This window comes from Pelophylax lessonae (assembly GCF_965119305.1).
Source record: "Pelophylax lessonae genome assembly, chromosome: 3".
Taxonomy (NCBI): domain Eukaryota; kingdom Metazoa; phylum Chordata; class Amphibia; order Anura; family Ranidae; genus Pelophylax; species Pelophylax lessonae.
Window position 1 is genome coordinate 192,494,560 of NC_138770.1, and position 21,283 is coordinate 192,515,842.

At 44.6% G+C, this 21,283-nt stretch overlaps 1 protein-coding gene across 2 annotated transcripts in view; it reads right to left on the minus strand.

The window, feature by feature from the left end:
- Positions 1-21,283, minus strand: part of LOC309551541 (beta-galactoside alpha-2,6-sialyltransferase 1-like) — a 236,734-nt gene that overhangs the window by 131,049 nt on the left and 84,402 nt on the right. Inside the window, exon 1 of one of the 2 annotated variants that reach the window (XM_082252165.1) lies at positions 15,868-15,960. The exons of the other annotated variant lie outside the window; for it this stretch is intronic. Within the exon in view, the coding sequence (XP_082108291.1) occupies positions 15,868-15,923 (56 nt within the window). The 5' untranslated portion in view covers positions 15,924-15,960. Of the gene's footprint in view, positions 1-15,867; positions 15,961-21,283 lie in introns of those variants that run through there. 2 annotated transcript variants of the gene reach the window in all.

Here is a 21,283-nt window from a genome sequence, read left to right on the forward strand (position 1 = left end):
TGCCAAACCAATCTATTAACCTTCTACGATGAAGTGAGCTGCCACCTAGATAAAGGAAAGCCTGTGGATGTGGTGTATTTGGACTTTGCAAAGGCCTTTGACACCGTTCCCCACAAACGCTTACTATACAAACTAAGGAAGGTAGGTATGGACCATAAGGTGAGTACCTGGATAGAGAACTGGCTCCAGGGGAGAGTCCAGAGGATGATGATTAATGGGGAGTACTCGGATTGGGCGGGTGTGGAAAGTGGGGTCCCCCAGGGCGTTCGGTCCTGGGACCAATCCTGTTTAATTTATTCATAAATGATCTAGAGGAGGGGATATCTAGTACAATCTCAGTATTTGCAGATGACACCAAACTAGGCATGCCGATATCTTCTATGCAGGATGTAGAAACCTTGCAAACGGACCTGAACAAAATAACGGGGTGGGCAACTACATGGCAGATGAGGTTTAATGTTGATAAATGTAAAGTAATGCACTTGGGGGCCAAAAACCAGAAAGCAAGCTACTCACTAGGGGGGGAACCTCTGGGTTAGTCTAGGATGGAAAAGGACTTGGGGGTACTGGTAGACAACAGGCTTGGCAGTGGCATGCAATGCCAAGCCGCTGCAAGTAAAGCCAACAGAATACTGGGATGTATAAAAAAGGGGATTCACTCTAGAAATAAAGAGATTATTCTTCTATTCTACAAGACTCTGGTCCGGCCACATCTGGAGTATGCTGTCCAGTTCTGGGCACCGGTCCTCAGGAAGGATGTGCTGGAACTGGAAAGAGTCCAGAGAAGGGCAACAAAAATAATTAGGGGAATGGAGAACATCAGCTATGAGGAGAGGCTACAGGCACTGAACCTGTTCTCTCTGGAGAAGAGAAGATTGAGGGGGGATATGATATCAATGTACAAATACTGTACTGGCGACCCTAGCATAAGGAACAAACTTTTCAGAGTAAGGGAATACAATAAGACACGTGGCCACTCACTAAAACTAGAGGAAGGGCGGTTTAACCTTAAAATGCGTAAGGGGTTCTTCACTGTGAGAGCGGTAAGGATGTGGAATTCTCTTCAGCAAGCAGTCGTATCAGTAGGGAGCATCGATAGTTTCAAAAAACTGTTAGATGGACACCTTAGAGACCACAACATACAGGGGTATACAATGTACGGTTAAAAGCAAACACACACACACACATCATAGGTTGAACTGGATGGACTGTTGTCTTTTTTCAACCTCACTAACTATGTAACTATGTAACTATGAAATTTGTGGCAAAATATGAAATATTCCATGGACTCACCTTGCCTCTCAGCAAATAGCTTAGAGTGTCAACTTTGCAAAATGGGGTCATTTGGGGGGGTTTGTAATATCTTGAAATTTCAGGGCCTCTGAAACTGTGATGGGTAGTGCAGAGGTAAAATAAGAAATTTACGCCATTAGAAAACCTGAAGGTGGGGATTGGTTTTCAGGGTCCCGTACACAGCTAGGCTCTCAAAAAGTCTCACACATGTGGTATCCCTGTACTCAGGAGAAGCAGCAGAATGTATTTTGGGGTGTCATTTCACATATACCCATGGCATGCGTGAGCAATATATCATTTAGTGACAACTTTGTGTAAAAAAATAAATAAATAAATAAATTGTCACCTTCCCGAAACTTAGGGCAAAATATAAAATACTCCATGGACTCAATATGCCTCTCAGCAAATAGCTTTGGGTGTCTACTTTTCAAAAAGGGGTCATTTGGGGGGTGTTTGAACTGTCCCGGCATTTTAGGCTCCATGTACACGGGACGTTGTTAAAAGTCCCTTTGAATGCTGGAATTTTTAGAACGTTTGAAACGTCCGTTCGGTCGCGTTTGTACCCGCGTTTAGCGGGCGTTTAGCAGCGTTTGCGGGCGTTTGCGTTTAGAAGCGTTCCTAGAGGTCAAAAAAATTATTCCCCTTTAAAATGGAAAAACGCGAACGCTAAACGCGGGTCATCGCGTTCAGACGCGTTCGGACGCGTTCAGACGCGTTCGGACGCGTTCGGACGCGTTTGTGCGTTTGAAACATCGGGAAACACACGTTCGAACGCAAATAATTGCGTTCTAAAAACAGTCCCTGAACACAACTGCCTGCAAATGACTGTAAACGACCTGGTGTACATGGACAGATAAGATAAAATGTAGATGGGTTCAGGGGCTTCTGAAAAAAACGCCCAACTGCTCCTAAACGGCCATTTCCAGCGTCCCGTGTACATGGAGCCTTATGCTCAATCTTAGCCACACATAACCCACTCTTCTAACCACTTGAAAACCAAGCCTTTTCTGTGACTTTTTGTTTACATAAAAATATATATATTTTTTTCTAGAAAATTACTTTGAACCCCCAAACATTATATATTTCTTTAAAGCAGAGGCCCTACAGAACAAAATGGTGGATGTTGCAAATTTTTTTGTCACACGGTATTTGCACACAGATTTTCCAAATGCAATTTCTGCGAAAAAAAATACATTTTTTTTTTTTAAATTTAATGCACAAATACACTATATAATTCCAAATTGCTTGGTAAAATGTAAAATATGATCTTATGCCTTTAAAAGTCTTTACAGGTTACCACTTTAGACTTACAGGGGAGGTCTACTGCAAGAATTACTGCCCTCGACCTGGCGTTCGCGGCAATATCTCACATGCATGCTGCAATTGCAGTTTACATACGACACTTGTTTTTTATGTTATTTTGACGTCTTTCCTTTTTTTTTTTTAATCATTTTTATTGTCATCACAGTGAATTTAAATATCCCCTATGATAGCAATCTGTAGTCTTTTGGGGTCTTTTAGACTCTAGATCTCTCCTCCGACCTTAACACATCTGACCACACCAAAATTGGTGTGATAAAATGCTTTCCCAATTTCCCAATGGCGCTGTTTATTTCTGGCGAAACAGAAGTCATGAAATGCTCGTAGCTTCCGGTATCTTAGGCCATAGAGATGATTGGAGCCATTCTCGTCTCCAATCAGCTCTATGGTTAGATAACTGAACCACCGGCTGCACTCTCGGGTTAACCGGTGGGACAGGAGAGCCCGAGAAGAACGAGGGAAGGTGGCAGTAGGGGGGGAGTCCCCTCCCACTGCATGTAAAAGCAGTCTAGCGGCCAATTATCCACTAGGATTGCTTTTACATGTAAGTCGACCGCTGGCTGTAAAAAACGATACCAAGATGATGCCTAAATCTGCAGGCATCATCCTGGTATAACAATTCAAAGTCCAGCAACGTACCAGTACATTGCTGGTCCTTGTTTGACATATAGTGTAGGTTTTTTTTTTTTTTTCATGCAGCCTATGGGCTGAACGAAAAAAAGAGAACCTAACAGAAATCACCACAGGAATATTGTGTAGTATACACACCATTAACCGCCCAACAACCAAACCCACTTATTTAATGGTGGATATACATGACAATATTCCACGTATACCTAAAGATATTTTAACTGCAGTGGTGAAATCAACCTACCACACCGCTGCCATCAGAGGTATCCATATATGCTGAGCGCAAACGCTGTTTGTGTCAGAATATATAAAATCAGTGTGGCAGCCGACGGGTACCTGCAAGAGAAACAGGTTAACAAAAGAATGAAAAACAAACAAAGTACAGTAAAAGTACAGTAAGAAGAGTAGAAGAACATTAAAATAACTGACACGACAACTGTTTCGGGCTTTTTTATTTTATATATTTTTTTGTATTTTTTTAACACTTTTTTTTTGCGAACTGCAATTTTCCAGCTTAGGGTCTCTCAAAATGTCAATAGCCATCGAACATCTTTCGAAACCCTGTGTTTGTGTGCCCTACACTATGTCGTGCTTTACCCTACACTAATACTCCATTAGTGTGTGGCAGCGATGGAAACAGTCCCCGATGCAGAGACCAGGTTGGTCAGGACATTTGGGACAATAATAACGGGTGTCACGCCTACATCCACGTCTGCTACAGACACGACATCTTCTTTGGGGGCGTCTTTGGGTAGGGGTACTCGGGAGGACATTCGGAAAATGCCTCTCATGCAGCCGGCTCACTGCATCTGGAAGGGGAAGTTGGGCAGGAACACCCCCTGGGTACAGGTAGGTGTTGATGATCTCTTCCTGGAATTCTAGGAAGGATCCGGTTCGTCCTGATGCCCTGTATAGGACAAAGGCGTTCAGCATAGACAATTGGAATAAATAAGCAGACACTTTTTTGTACCAGCATCTGGCCTTACGGGCAACTAAATACGGCGCCAAAAGCTGGTAGTTAAGGTCCACTCCTCCCATATTAAGGTTATATTCGTGGACACAGAGGGGTTTTTCCATAAAGCCAGTTGCCGTAGAAATTTGGACTGTCGTGTCTGGGTGAATGGAGGACGGAACGAAAAACATCCCGTGTATCCCTCCACTTCACTGCAAGCAATTTGTCCGTTTTCAAGCAGGCTCTCTCCCCCCGACTAAGACAGGAATTTACAAGCCATTGGGGGCGATTAGGTTTCACGGTGCCACATGCGCCAATTTGTAATTCAAGAAGGTGACTAAATAGTGGCACGCTTGTGTAAAAGTTGTCCACGTACAAATGGTACCCCTTTTCGGATAAGGGTGACACCAAGTCTCAAACTATCTTGCCGCTGCTCCCTATGTAGTCTGGGCAGTTGGGGGGCTCCACAGTGTTATCTCTTCCCTCGTAGACCCGGAAACTAACTGTATAGCCTGTGACCCTGTCACACAGCTTGTACAGTTTGACCCTGTATCTGGCACGCTTGCTGGGGAGGTACTGTTTCATAGCAAGGCGGCCAGTAAACTTAATCAGGGACTCGTCAATGCAGACAACTTGTTGGGGGGTAAACAAGGCTGCAAACCGCTGATTGAAGTGGTCTACGAGGGGCTGAATTTTGTGGAGCCGATCATATTCAGGGTCTCCCCGAGGACGACAGATGTCATTGTCGTTGAAATGCATAAATCACAGAATTTGCTCATATCTCGCCCTGGACATGGAGGCAGAGTACACGCGCATATGGTAAATTGGGCTAGTGGACCAATATAGCCGCAATTCACTCTTTTTGGTTATGCCCATGTTGAGGGAAAGGCCCAGAAAGATTTTAAAATCGGGAACCGTTATAGGTTTCCAGGCGAATTGTCTGGCAAGGGGCGAATTTGGGTTGGCGGCGATGAATTGTTGTGCATATAAATTTGATTGATCCACAATAGATCTGAAAAGATCTTCCGTGAAGAACAGCTGATAAAAATTCAGGGGCGTAAAACCAGCTGTTTCCACATGGATTCCAGGTTGGGCAGTGAATGGGGGAAGTACTGGCGCTGTAGTATCAGTGGGTTGCCAATTAGGCTATGCCAGCGCATCAGGAAGGGCACTATGGGCACTACAGGCCTGTCTTCGAATATGCAGTGGCTGCGGGCCACTACTTGTGCTAGCCACCGCACCAGCTTCAACTGCACTTTTGGGGCTTGCCACGTCACCAAGTGTTACTGCAGTGCTGGTTGTACTAGGTCCAGGGCGCTTGCCAGGCCACCAGAAGGATGAGCGGCACTAGTACCAACACTGTGCTCCATACGAGCACCCTGCGATCTCTGCACCTCAGCAACTCCAGAATGGGGTCGGGTATGCCTGTTTCTAACAGGGACCCATCTGTCGTCAGAGATGTCTGTCAGGGAGCCGCTGCTCTCTTCAGGTTCATATACTGACCCTGATTCTGCCAGTGAGGCTTCCCCATCGCTCTCATCTGACATGGTCAGTATACTGTAAGCCTCTGCACTACTGTACCAACGTTTGGTCATTTTAGTAACTAAATTTACTGGTACAGTAGTGTGACTCACAGGTAAAAAAAGCACCTGGTTGTCAAGGACTATTTCAACCGCTACCAAAAAAAACTGCTAATGATAGCAGGGATCAGGCCTGACTCTGCTAACACAGCGGTTTTGTGTATTGTGTTTTTTTGTAAGTGACAGTAATCTATTGATTACTACACTTGCCTGGGTGGGGTGGGGTGGGCTGGGTGGAGGGGTTAAACGCAGGTGCTGGCAGGAATCAGTGCTGATTGTGCAAACACCACGTTTTGGGAACCCTAAACTATGGGGACGCTAGTATAGTTCTGATCAGATCAGATACTGATCTGTTCAAACACTATACTAGTAATGGAAGTGTATGTGTGTGTGTATGTGTGTGTGCGTGCGTGTGTATGTGGTAATCAAGGGGTTATTTCTAACTATGCGCCTAGGATCTGCGCTATCTTAGACTGACGCTAACACTAGCTAATGTCACCTGTATCACTAATAATAGTGATCTGAAAAAAAACTGTACACTATAAAAGTGACACTGTGACAGGGCAATGAAAGGGTTAACTGGGTGTGATCAGGGGGGGATCAGGGGGTTAAATCTTTATTGGGGGGGGTGGCAGGGACCCTAAACCTTTTTGGGACAAAAAATAATTCGCTAGCGCTAACTCAAGTCAAAATCACACTAAAACAAAAATACAGTAAAACACTATATTACCTGTGTATAGTGTGCAATGTGACAGGGGGGAAGGGGTTAACTGGGGGTGATCAGGGGGGGATTAGGGGGTTAAATCTTTATTGGGGGGGTGGCGGGTATCCTAACCCTAAAAGGAACGGCCGCAAGCGCTAAACCTAGTCACAAGTCACACTGATACAGGTATATAGGAAACTGCTATATACTGTATGCAGTGTGTGTTGTGACAGGGGGTGTAGGGGTGAACAGGGGGGGATCAGGGGGTAAATCTTTATTGGGGGGGGTGGCGGGTATCCTAACCCTAAAAGGAACGGCCGCAAGCGCTAAACCTAGTCACAAGTCACACTGATACAGGTATATAGGTGTCAGGAAGGTTCTGGCAGAGGATGAGTTAAATCCACAGCCTAATCCTGGCTCCACCCTTCTCATCAAGGAAGAGCACTATTTAAGCTGGATCAGCACACAGGTTCAGTGCTGCTTTGTCTTCAGCCTTGGATACCTGTTACCTGTTTACCTGCACTTGTTCCTAGTTCCAGACCCGGCTTGTCCTGACGATTCTCTGATCTCCACCTGCACCGACCTTGGCTTGACCCGTGACCACTCTTCCTGTCTGCTCCTACTGGCTTATACGTTACCAATTGGCTCCTGACCCGGCTTGTCTTACTACGCTTCTGTCATTCCCAGATCCGTCCATCCTGCCTGGGAAGCTCTTCCTGTTATCCAGGAAACCCTGCTTCCAGCACCTGCTGCCTGCACTAGACCCGGCTCATCGGACTTCTCTGGCAAACTTCACCAGTAGCCATCGTCCGCTTCAAGCAAGTCTCCAGGCGCTCGTGCTACTCTACACTCCGGTGTCCCCTGTTTGCACTATCAGGGGTCCCGAGTCGGAGGCGCAAGGGAGGCCTTCCTCACAGTGTCAGGCTCATATCCAGGTACGTGATAGTACAAAGCAGCCAGATGTCTGAGCCTGACCGAGGAACCTCCCCTATGGACGAGTTATGTCATCACCTGGCGGCACTGACCCAATCAGTCAAAGACTTACAAGAAGGCTATAACCGACTTGAAGAACGGGTCCAGTCACTTACCCCGCCAGCCTCCTCTCCAAACGCCCAGGGGGGATCTCCTGCTACACCTACAGTCATGGTTTTGCCTCCAGAACCTCGTGTACCTACCCCGGAAAAGTTCTCTGGAGATCGCAGCAAGTTCAGGTCCTTCCATAATGCCTGCGAACTTTATTTTGCATTACAACCCCGGACTTTTTCACTCGAGGCCACTAAAGTAGGCTTCGTCATTTCCCTTCTACAAGGCGAACCCCAGTCCTGGGCCCACCGTTTACTTGAACAAAAGGATCCCTGCTTATCCAGTTTAAACTTGTTCTTTGGAGCTATGGCCCAGTTATATGAGGACCCGCAGAAAACCACTACGGCTGAGGCCGCCCTCTACACCCTTCAGCAAGGCCGCAGAGCAGCAGAGGACTATGTAACTGACTTTAGAAGGTGGAGTGCTGATACTAACTGGAATGATGCTGCCCTCCGCCACCAATTTCGTATGGGACTATCTGACTCTCTGAAAGACGAATTGGCCCGTGTAGGGGTGCCAGATACTCTGGAAGCCCTGATACACCTGGCGATCCAGATCGATAGACGCCTAAGGGAGCGTCGTGCAGAAAGATCATCTGGTCAATCCCGACCTGTATGGATGATGCCTCAAGTCTTCAGACCTTCTGGTCCGACATTCCCAGCATCCGCTCCTCCCACCACTGACTCTTCTGAACCAATGCAGCTTGGCATAATCCGTCCTTCCCTTACCCCAGAAGAACGTCAACGCCGGCGTCTGAATAACTTGTGCCTGTACTGTGGAGAAGATGGACACTATGTGAGGTCTTGTCCAGCTAAAAGCCGTAAGTGTCTAACCCTTTCTTCTACCAACCAAGGGTTGAGCCTCCACAATTCATCTCACCTGACTGTGCTTATTTCGTTACAGCTTCCAGAAGGGGCTATCCAGGCACCCGCCATTATTGATTCAGGAGCCTGTAGCTGTTTTATTGACCTGAAATTTGCGACTCAGCTAAAGGTTCCGCTAAGGCCCAGATCACAGGGACTGACTATACATTTGGCTGACGGATCTCGTATCAGATCTGGACCTGTCACACAAGAGACTCTTCCCTTGCATGCTACCATATCGGGTAACCACAAAGAGTTACTACGCCTAGATGTTATCACCTCACCACTGTTCCCCATCATTCTGGGCATGCCTTGGCTGCAGGCACACAATCCCTGCATTAATTGGAAAACGGGAGAGATTAAATTTCAGTCCTCTTACTGTCAACAACTCTGCCTCTTCCAATCACAAGACCCCCTGTCTCCATTACTGTGTATGGATTCTGACACCGAATCGTGTTCTTCTGTGCCTGCAATCTACCACGATTTCTTAGACGTCTTCAGCAAGAAGGGAGCAGAGACTCTTCCCCCTCACAGACCATACGATTGCCCTATCGAGCTTCTTCCCGGAGCCGAAATACCCTTCGGACGGATTTTCCCACTCACTGAACTTGAACTTTCCGCACTAAAGGAATACCTTGATGATAGCCTGAGAAAGGGGTTTATCCGCCCTTCCACATCCCCGGCAGGAGCTGGGATTTTCTTTGTAGAAAAAAAAGACCACTCGCTCCGCCCCTGTGTGGACTATCGTGATCTAAATAAAATTACGATTAAGAATCGTTACCCGTTACCATTAGTGCCGGAACTATTCCAGAGACTCCGCTGTGCCACCATTTTTACTAAATTGGACTTACGGGGGGCATATAATCTAGTGCGAATCAGGGAAGATGACGAGTGGAAAACAGCATTTCGCACCCGTTTCGGGCATTATGAGTACCTAGTGATGCCCTTTGGGCTTTGCAACGCCCCAGCCACCTTCCAGCACTTTGTTAATGACATTTTCCGAGATTTTCTGGACTTGTTTGTTATTGTTTATCTTGATGATATTTTGATATTTTCCTCCACCATAGAAGACCATCACGAACACGTAAGAAATGTCCTTGCCCGTCTCAGACAGCATGGCTTATACGCAAAACCTGAGAAGTGTGAGTTCAGTCGACAGAGTATCCAATTCCTTGGTCTGATTCTTTCCACAGAAGGTATTAAAATGGATCCTCAAAAGGTTTCTGCTATTTTACACTGGCCGGTTCCCACTGATAAAAAAGGGGTGCAACGGTTCGTAGGGTTCTCAAACTTTTATCGGAAGTTTATCAAGAATTTCTCCGCAATCATCTCCCCCATCACTCAGTTAACCAGACAAGGTATCCGTTTCCTGTGGACTCCTGAGGCGCAGATCGCATTTGAAACCCTAAAGGATTTCTTCACCTCTGCACCAGTCCTTCGACACCCAGATCCTGGTCTGCCTTACGTCCTAGAAGTAGACGCATCTGAGTCGGCTGTAGGAGCAGTATTGTCGCAGCGGGCAGGAGCCAAAGCTCTGTTACACCCCGTTGCCTTCTTCTCACGCAAGTTATCTTCGGCAGAGAGAAATTATGACGTCGGTGATCGAGAGCTCTTGGCAATTAAGGCTGCCTTGGAAGAGTGGAGATATCTCTTAGAAGGGGCAGCCCATCCTATTCTAGTGTACACAGACCACAAGAATCTAGAATACTTGCAAGCAGCTAGACGCTTAAAACCCCGCCAGGCCAGGTGGGCTCTCTTTTTCTCCAGATTTTCCTTTCATGTCACTTACAGGCCAGGATCAAAGAACACAAAACCGGATGCATTATCCCGTATGTTTTCTGATGCTGAGAGATCTGCAGTCCCAGATACAATTCTGTCATCAGGAAACTTCCTGTTACTGCAAGACGACTTACTGCTACAGCTCAAACAGGCCTCTAAGGATATTTCCCCACTTCCCGGAGTTTCCTTACAGGTTAGGGACGGACTGTTATGGCATAATAACAAAATATTTGTACCTGAGAGATTGCGGGTCCCTGTCTTGGGTCTCTGCCATGACCATTCCCTTGCAGGACATTTTGGAGTCCATAAGTCCTCTGAGCTACTTCAACGCACCTTTTGGTGGCCTGATCTGCAGAAGGATTGTAAAAGGTACATTGAAACCTGTGTTACATGTATCCGAAACAAGACCCCCAGGTCTAAATCTTGGGGCTTGCTCAAACCCTTACCAGTCCCTGACAGAGCATGGAAAATGATTTCAATGGACTTTATCGTTGAACTCCCGCCATCTGAAGGCTACACTACCATCTTCATGGTGGTAGACCGGCTATCCAAGATGGCGCATTTCTTACCCATGAAGGGCACTCCCTCGGCCATGGATACAGCCAAGTTGTTCATCAAAGAGATTGTGAGACTGCATGGAGTTCCTGCCAACATAGTATCCGACCGCGGAGTCCAGTTCACCTCCAGATTTTGGAAATCCCTTTGTGAGAAATTGGATATTGAACTGTCCTTTTCTTCAGCATATCACCCACAGACCAACGGTCAAACGGAAAGGACCAATCAGACACTGGAACAGTATCTACGCTGTTTTTCGTCCTTTTCCCAGGATGATTGGGTGACGCTATTGCCACTAGCGGAGTTCGCATACAACAACTCTGAACATTCGGCTACCAAGCAGACTCCATTCTTTGCCAATTATGGTTACCATCCTTCTTTTCTGATCACCACAGTACCTGAATGTCCTGTCCCTGCTGTCCAGGACACAATAAACTTTTTTGCATCCAACACTGAGTTACTTCAGGAAACCATGGCCAAGGCTCAGGAAAATAATAAAAAATTCTTTGACAGGAAAAGAAGGGGAGAGCTGATATTGGAACCTGGTGATCAGGTATGGTTGGCCACAACCAATTTGAAGCTTACCTGTCCCTCAAGAAAACTTGGACCTAAATTTTGGGTCCCTTTCCTATTAAAAGAAGAATCAATGACGTCTCTTATGAATTGGAACTACCAGCTTCCTTTAAAATCCACCCGGTTTTCCATGTTACCCTGCTAAAACCTGCCATCCCTGATCCTTTTCCGCAGCGAAATACAGGTCCCCCCGAGCCAGTAATTGTGGACAGTGAAGAGGAATTTGAGGTCGAAGCAATTGTGGGTTGCAGGAAAAGGAGGAATCAGGTACAGTACCTGATTAAATGGAAGGGGTATGGTCCTGAAGACAATTCCTGGGAACCTGAAGAAAACATCCATGCCAAAAGACTCATACAGGCTTTCAACCGGGCCCACCCGGCAAGAATGGCCCAGTTGGGCATCCGGAGGCTGCCCATTGGGGGGGGGCCATGTCAGGAAGGTTCTGGCAGAGGATGAGTTAAATCCACAGCCTAATCCTGGCTCCACCCTTCTCATCAAGGAAGAGCACTATTTAAGCTGGATCAGCACACAGGTTCAGTGCTGCTTTGTCTTCAGCCTTGGATACCTGTTACCTGTTTACCTGCACTTGTTCCTAGTTCCAGACCCGGCTTGTCCTGACGATTCTCTGATCTCCACCTGCACCGACCTTGGCTTGACCCGTGACCACTCTTCCTGTCTGCTCCTACTGGCTTATACGTTACCAATTGGCTCCTGACCCGGCTTGTCTTACTACGCTTCTGTCATTCCCAGATCCGTCCATCCTGCCTGGGAAGCTCTTCCTGTTATCCAGGAAACCCTGCTTCCAGCACCTGCTGCCTGCACTAGACCCGGCTCATCGGACTTCTCTGGCAAACTTCACCAGTAGCCATCGTCCGCTTCAAGCAAGTCTCCAGGCGCTCGTGCTACTCTACACTCCGGTGTCCCCTGTTTGCACTATCAGGGGTCCCGAGTCGGAGGCGCAAGGGAGGCCTTCCTCACAGTGTCAGGCTCATATCCAGGTACGTGATAATAGGAAACTGCTATATACTGTATGCAGTGTGTGTTGTGACAGGGGGTGTAGGGGTGAACAGGGGGGGATCAGGGGGGTAAATCTTTATTGGGGGGGTGGCAGGGACCCTAAACCTCCTTAGGACAGAAACTAACTCGCTAGCGCTAACTCAAGTCACAATCACACTAATACAAAATACAGTAAAACACTATATTACCTGTTTATTAGTGTGCAATGTGACAGGGGGAATGGGGTTAACTGGGGGTGATCAGGGGAGGATAAGGGGGGATCATGGGGTTAAATCTCTATTGGGGCGGGGGGGTGGCAGGTATCCTAAGTATAAAAGGAAGGGCCGCAAGCGCTAAACCTGGTCACAAGTCACACTCATACGGGTATATAGGAAAATGCTATATACTGTATACAGTGTGTGCTATGACAGGGGATGTAGGGGTGATCAGGGGGGGATCAGGGGGTTAAATCTTTATGGGGGTGGCAAGGACCCTAAACCTCCTTGGGACAGAAACTAACTCACTAGCGCTAACTCAAGTCACAATCACACTAATGCAAAATACAGTAAAACACTATATTACCTGTTTATTAGTGTGCAATGTGACAGGGGGGAAGGGGTTAACTGAGTGTGATCAGGGGGGGATCAGGGGGTTAAATCTTTATTGGGAGGGTGGCGGGTATCCTAAGTGTAAAAGGAAGGGCCGCAAGCGCTAAACCCGGTCACAAGTCACACTTATACAGGTATATAGGAAACTGCTATATACAGTATACAGTATGTGTTGTGACAGGGGGTGTAGGGGTTAACTGAGGGGGCGATCGGGGGTTAAATGTGCCTATCTAAGTGTGTGTGGGTGTGCTGGTGCAGTGCTCACAGTTTAGATCTGCTCTCTCCTCTCAATTAATCCAAAAAGGATTTGGGGAGGAGCGAGTGGGTCTTTTCTGTGCCTGTGTTTACATTTCACAGGCCCAGATCAGTATCTGATTGGGCAGGACCGATCAAAAGATCCAGACCAAAAATAATTGGCCTAGACTTGATGACTAATAGGTTCTGAACCCAATCAGATCATCAGCGATACTGGGGGCGCGCGGGAGCGTGCCCCAGAGCGGTGGGAGCGAGCGACGTATCGGTACATCACTTTGCCTGTAGGGGGCTGACGCCCGCAGTATATAGTCATGCGGCGGTCAGCAAGTGGTTAACCACTTCCATACCGAGTCATGTAATATGACGTCGGCAAAGTGGTTGTAAGGATCCGGGCCGCCGTCATATGACGTCGGCCCGTTCTAGCAGCCAGTGCACGCCCCCGGCGGCGCGCAGCGGCGCGATCAGGGATGAGGCTCGTCCCTCGGACATAGCCCATCCCTGATCAAGGTAAACAGCCAATAGAAATTGGCTGTTTACCACGTGATCGGCTGTGTCAATCACAGCCGATCACATGAGCGGCTCGTGCTGTGGGTGTAATTTTGCTGTGTACATGCTATGTGTTAGAAATAGCTTATAAATTGACAACTTTGTGGGAAAAAAAAGAAAAAAATAATTTTTCTTCATTTTCCCAAGAATTGTGGGAAAAAATTACAACTTAAAAAAACCCACCATGCCTCTTACTAAATACCTTGGACTGTCTACTTTACAAAAAGGGGTCATTTGGGCGGTATTTGTACTGTCCTGACATTTCAGGGCCTCAAGAAAGGAGATCGGCAGTCAGTACATCTGGTGTGATCAATTTTCAGTAATTGGTACCATAGCTTCTAGACTCAATAACTTTCACACAGACTAAATAATATACACTAATTTGGGTTAATTTTACCAGAGACATGTAGCAGTATACATTTTGGCCCAAATGTATGAAGAAAAATTAATTTTTTGCAAAATTTTATAATTGAAACTAAAAAAAAGTGTTTTTTTTTTCAAAATTTTTGCTCTTTTTTTGCATATATCACGAAAAAAAAAAACCCCAGTTGTGATCAAATACCACCAAAAGAAAGCTCTATTTGTGTGAAAAAAATGATAAAAATTTTGTTTGGTTACAGTGTAGCATGACTGAGCAATTGTCATTCAAATTGTGAGAGTGCTGAAAGCTGAAAATTGGTCTGGGCAGGAAGGGTGTCTAACTGCTCTGTATGGAAGCGGTTAAACTGTCCCTTTATTTTTATTTTTTTTTTATCACTTTTATTCCTATTACAAGGAATGTAAACATCCCTCGTAATAGAAATAAGGATGACAGGCCCTCTTTATGTAGAGATATGGGGTCTAGAAAGCCAGCTGCCGGCTGAAAAAAAAATATAGGGGTTATGGCTGATAGCTTCAGCCCTAACGTCAGTAAACCACTTGCAAACTGCAACGTATACTGTATATGCGTATTGTAGTCGGCAATGAAAGACAAAAGATTTGAATATAGATATTAAAAAAACATTATAAACACCTTTTTTTCCCCTTTTCTTATAAGTTATCACATTCCCTCTGTTCTCAGCTGCATAAGAGCTGGGGGTAGAGAATCAAACATTCACACATTAAACTTCCCAGTGAATGGCTGTGTAGGGGAAGGTATGTCATGGTGTGTTCTCATGCACAGTGTGGTCAGTTTTTACTAGGAAATCAGAGGTACAGGCAGGAAAACCAGGGATTTCATACAAAGGAAGCAATACAAAGAAAATAGGATACTTTCTTATAGAAATACATGGTACAGCAGGAACATATCAGGAATCTGAAATGGTGGGGTAACATATTCTTTAAAGTTTAGACTGCTGATTCTAGTACTAGCATTCTGAGTACTATGTTTTTTTTTTTTTAAATTAGCTGTACTAAGCATTATGGAATGTCCCCAAGTTTTGTTCCTCACAAGCATTGGTCATAATGTATTGCTTAATGTGTTATCTTTCTAAATGGAAAGGATCAGGATCAGCAACTGAATTTGTTGCATCATGTGCAAAGATCTAATAGCACATGACCAACATATAACGAGTAGTTACAACATCATCAAGAGTTCTGTTTAGGTTTGGATTGTTTAAAGCAGCCAATCCAGGTATATACTGTAGTTACTTGGCACAGACTTTGATCCCTTTTTAAATATAGGCACCACATTGGCCCTATGCCAATCCAGTGGTTCTATTCCAGTCATTAATGAGTCCCTAAATATTAGAAACAAAGGCTTTAAAATGACAGCACTCAATTATTTTTTAGGATGCGTGGGTGGATGCCATCTGGTCCAGGTACTTTATCCACCTTTATTCTGTCTAAAACTTTCTGGACCATATCACTTTTGAGCCATTGTGGATCATATGGGGCTGTGTCAATACCATCCTCATTATGGTCATGAGCTCCCCCATGCTCCTTTGTATGCAAAGAGCTGAAAAAAGTATTTAATAAATTTGCCTTCTCTTTGTCCTCAGTCACCCACCCCAGATTATTTTGTAAAGGGCCTACATGCTCAGATATATATTTGAAGATTTTTTTGGGTTTCTCCTACTATCTTTGTAAATTCATCCCAATATTCTGAGAGTCACCCAATTATGTTGGTCTTCTGACAGTGGCAGTAAATTACCTGGTCACAGTATCCCAGACTTGGAGCAAGGACAGGTCCAGAGGCAGAACTTTCATTCTCTTATTCTCCTTCCAAGTGGATGTTTAGCTCCTGTGTACCTGCTGCTGTCCGAAGTGACAAGTGAATGTCCTCACCCTCTCACAGCTTAGGTGACTGTGAATGACACTGAGCAATCTGTGCCTAGCAGGATGCAGCTTGCTGTGAGTACTGAGAGTGGCTGACCTTTCATACTTATATATTAACCAGTTAAGCTGTCACACCTGTAAACTCCACTATGGACCAGAGCAGTCTTTACTTTTCTGATACTGAGTCTGTATATATGACAAAACACTGTCATTCCCTAAAAAACTGAAGTTCCACACTTCCTCCTTTTCCTCTTCCTCTGCCAATAATGAAAACTTTTATTTTACTTTGGGGAGTGGGTGCCTATTTCTGGCAAACCTGCTCCCGCTTCTAAAGGAATTGCCTAGGCGATCCCAGCATTAGTTTGCCCCCCTCCCTCCCTGCTCGCAAACTACTGGGGCAGATCACAGGTCCATGGGGGCTGCAGGACCATTAAAAGAGAGCAGCGCTGCTCCTGCATGCACAGTGGGCAGGCGGCTGTGAAGCCGCAAGGAATCATAACAAGATTCCCACAGTAAACATGCCGCCACCAGGGACCCGAAAACAGCAAAAGAACCAACCTGGGTGAGGACAGTGCTGGATCCCTGTACAGGTAAGTCTCTTTCTAATAAGAGTGAGCGTTTTTTTTTTTTTAAACTTACAAACCTTTTGAAAGCTGTTTGTAAAGGCTGAAGGCATTTTACCTTCATACATTCTATGCATGAAGTTAAAAAACCTCCTCAGTCCCTTTAAACGTACCTGAGCCCCATCTCAAACCAGTGATGTGCACAAGAGGCTTCATCTCTCCTGGTTCTTTCATTGGCTGAGAAAGCAGGAGTGTTACGTAACAGTCCCACACTTCGCTTGAGTGCTTCCGCCAGTATACTGCTTCCTCCAGTCTGGACATAGATACCAGATATTATAGCCGCATCTTGCAACCAAGAACTAGATGGGACTAGCTGCAAACCTAGAACTGTTTATTGAACAAAAATACAGGCTTTTTATACACTTGAAAGTAGGTCAGCCACAACATGGACAATAACCCACATAATTACCCAAAACATCACACAATGGTTTAGATAACGAGACACAGCTGACTCATGGCTAATCCCATCATAGAGGATCCTTAAGAGTTTAGTCAAATTAGCCAACATGTACTAGAAACATTAAGTTGATTAAACAACTAGCCACCTGGACACTCAGAGGCCTCATTCCAGATCAGACTTGCCGACATCAAGCTCAAAAAGTACAATACACATTATTACAAGTATAAACACACACCCACAGTAGTTTGCTAGGAGACAATAGGTGTGTTAATTAACACAATTAACAATACAAACAGTAAGCTCCCCCCTCCTCAGACTAGTAGGCAACAGACTAAAGCAGGAGACCTACTTACAATAAACACATTATGGCAGGGGATCCCAGTGGTTTGAGCGGATTACATGAACTTCTACAGTCATTGCTGATTGAGGCATACAGGGCCAAAATATGGATACGGAACCTTCAGTTCCCAGAGTCCATGTATTTTGGGGAGACATGAACTTAGATCAGAAACAAGACCACTCCACGGATCCCCCAGGCTTACACCTTCCAAGGAGCAGTGTTCCCTTAAATGCCAGGACCTATAGCTTGCTCCCAGTCTTCTCCAAAAGCCGCTGTACTGACTAGGTCTGCCACAAGCAGTAGCTATTGGCTCTTACTACTGTCAATCACAACCAATGATGAGTGAATGGACACATGGAGCAGAGGATCAGGAGGGGGCCTGCTCAGCAGTCAGCAGTCCCTATAGCAAGCTGCTTGTTAAGGGGGCTTGTTGGGCAGAAAGAAGGGGCCTAGAGCGTAGGTGGGGGACCTTAGAAGAGGAGGATCAAGGCTGCCCTGTGCAAAACCATTGCACCAAGCAGGTAAGTATAACATGTTTTTATTTGTTATTTTTAAACAAACCTTTAATATCCCATTAAGCTAAAAAAGTAATGCATTCTTCTTCAAACAATCCCAATCACTAACAAATGCTTTTATCTGGCAGGGAAACAGAGCCAGATGCGCTTTCTGTAAATTGACCAAATCCAGATCCACAGGGGTATGGGACATGTGGTTCTACGAGATTACTATATGGCTTCGGTATTGGCGCAGGCAAAATTCTGGTTTCAGAGTTAAGTTAATCGTTCCTGGGTATCACTTGAACGTATGCAGCTAGATATCTCGGATCTCCCAGCATTTCTTATGGCCCCATCACACGATGCTCTGCGAAGGAGATCCTTCTCTCCCACTATGGTGGCTACTCAGAAAAGCTGGAGGGACTTTTTGCAATCTATTGATGTTTCTAATTCCGTCAATTTCCACTCTGGGGTGTGACCCATATTATACCTGATATATCCATATATACTTGGCTCTCCAAAGGTATATTCTATACTGATGACTTGATGGTCAAAACCTTCCGCTCACTGCAAATAGAGTTTCACCTACCAGCGAAAGAGTATTTTACATACCTTTGGATACGTCACCTACTACTTTCCTCCAGCTCTCTAAACATTCAGATACCTTGGCAGGTGAAACAATATCTCATCTCACCTACCTCTAAAGTAAAGGGTATATGCCTGTTCTACAATTTATTAGGGGATAAGACCTCCTTTCTAAAATCGTCTTCCATTCTGGCATGGGAGAGGGACATGGGGGAGTCCTTTCCCGAAGAGGTGTGGCACGCAGCAATAAAATTTGATTACTCAACCACTAGGTGTGTAACGCTATGGGAAACATCACAAAAGATACTACTTAGGTGGTACTTAACGCCACACAGGCTCTCAAAGATATCATCCACCTACTCGCCACTATGCTGGCGAGGGTGTGGAGAAATGGGAACGCTTTTTCACGTACTATGGCAATGTCCCAAAATCCGTCGTATATGGACAGCAATCCACAACCTAATCCAAACCATTTTTAGCACTCTTATTCCCATCACTCCTGGAACCGCATTGTTTTCACTGAATCTACATAATCTTACACTAGCCTCAGAATCCCGATCACCCACGTTTTGCTGACAACCAGACTAATCATCGCTCACCATTGGAGAGATCCCTCTCCTCCAACCATGGCGGAAATAACTCAATTGATCCACAGGCTAATTATGAGATAGTATTTGCTTCCTCTATGGGAAAATATTGCAAGGTTCAAGAGACCTGGCATGACTGGTTTAGATACCATGGTTTATTGAGTGATTGATATATGCTTCACTACACTCATGACCCTTTGTTTTGTTTGGTTTTCTTGTCATAATATTCTGCTTATTGTAAGGGGTTAGCTCGGTAGCGGGTGTGGGTGACCCCTTGGGGGTGGTTCGTTACACAGAGAGACAGCCGAGGAGTGGTTGAAAACAACAGTCTATGGTTTATTCTTCCAATTTGCTGGAAACAAGTGCAAGCATCCAAACAGCATAAATCAAACAAACATAAAATAAACCCTGGCCACTTGGGGCGCCTACCTTCAAAACACAGGAAGCTATCTATGGAGTCTGTCCCAACCTACTGCTGGGCAGACACTGCTGGTCATCCAGCAGAAGACCAATAGTCTATTTGTTTTCTTTTCACACAGAAAAAGTCCAACACCACCTCACCTTCAGAAGTCTCTCAGCTCACTGCTCTCCTTAATGCACACAGCCTCAGGATGCAGCAATCAGTAGTCATCCTCTGGATAACTTATAGAGGCCTTAATTGCCTCATTCTGAATAGCTGAAGCTTTCCAACGTCCTTAAACCTTTCTGGCTACCTCTGCAGCTGACACCCGATAGTAATTGGTGAATTGTCTAAACAAGGCAGAAATGTATCTCCCGTCTGTGACAACACCCACAGATTTACCTGACTTCCTGTCACATTATGTTTATGTTTATGCATTTTGGCTACATGATATATATTATGCCAATTCTTAGGTCGCTCATATTTTCTCCTCCAGAGTATTACTGGATCAGAAAAAACGTACTCCTTACAGATGTTATAAGTTGTTATTCATTGTTGAGCTCCTGCGTGAGTAGCCTTCTTTGTTCATGTTCCTGTTTATAAAACTTCAATAAAAATTAATTGTGATAAAAAAAAAAAGTAATGCATTTATCATTTTTGGTACTTTCTTTTGGTGATATTTTCTTGAAAGAATTATTTAACTTTTTTGTACACCCTATCAAAAAAGAAATCAAATAACAAAACTAGCAAAAAAAAAAAGATTTTATTTTCTATTTCTACTTGATCAGCGTTAGTTTAAAAAAAAAAAAATACATTGTTACTGTGAATTAAAAAATATATATAATATGTTCTTTTTAAAATTACACTAAAGTGATGATTCTGGTACAAAGCATTGGAAAGTTATTTACAATTTAAATAAAGGGATTTTTTTTTTACCTTTTTTAAAAGGACCCTAAAAAATGAACAAACAAAATGAATAAAAATTTAAAAAAGTTAAACATTTTAAAAAATAAATAAAAATCCTAGTTAAGGGGACAAGAGGAAGAAAGAGTAAATCTGATTAGGGTAAACTAACTGTTAAAGCTGTAATATGGCCAAAAATGATTTTCAAACATTTGTACAGTAAAAATAAGTTAGCTCTAATGATGTATGCCCCATCTCTGGTTGCTGCAGCATTTCTTAAAATGAGGCATATAATTCTGGCTGCAGTACATTCATCACTGTGGGTCGCTCTTTCGCCACCTTTTCCCTTCAGGAAAAGCCGTGCATAGTTTTCAATGAATGCAAGTCATTCTGAATGATTTGAAGTGGGGAGGTTGTGACATTTCTTCACACCTGGTCCAAACTTAGACTGAAAAGAATGTAAGGCTTTCTCTAAATGGAAGAGGTACTTAGTAAGCGTTGAACGACCCACTGATATCAGCGTACTGCAGCCAGAACTACCAGCCTAAGTACCAGACCTTTAGCACCAGCAAGAGACTGCTGCCTATGTAAAATTAAGATAAAACAACTGCTGCAGAAGCCATAGATGGGGCACACATCATTAGACATAACCTATTTTTCTATTTTTACTGTGCAAATGGGCAAAAATCTGCTTTAAAAAGAGTTTAAGTAGGAACCAACTTTATTTAAAAAAAAAAAAAAATGTCTTAACTGATATCACACACAGGTCCAAGATTTGATCTGTGGATGAATGAAACAAGAGTAGATACGTTGTACAAAAGTAGCAATGTTACCTTGTATCCCTCTATCTCATAACTGAGCAATGTTTATAAACACAGCGTCAGTCATTATTTTATATCAGCAGCTTCTGCAACTGCTGTATTTACACAAAAATCCCTGCTGTCATTTTTCCAGCCAGG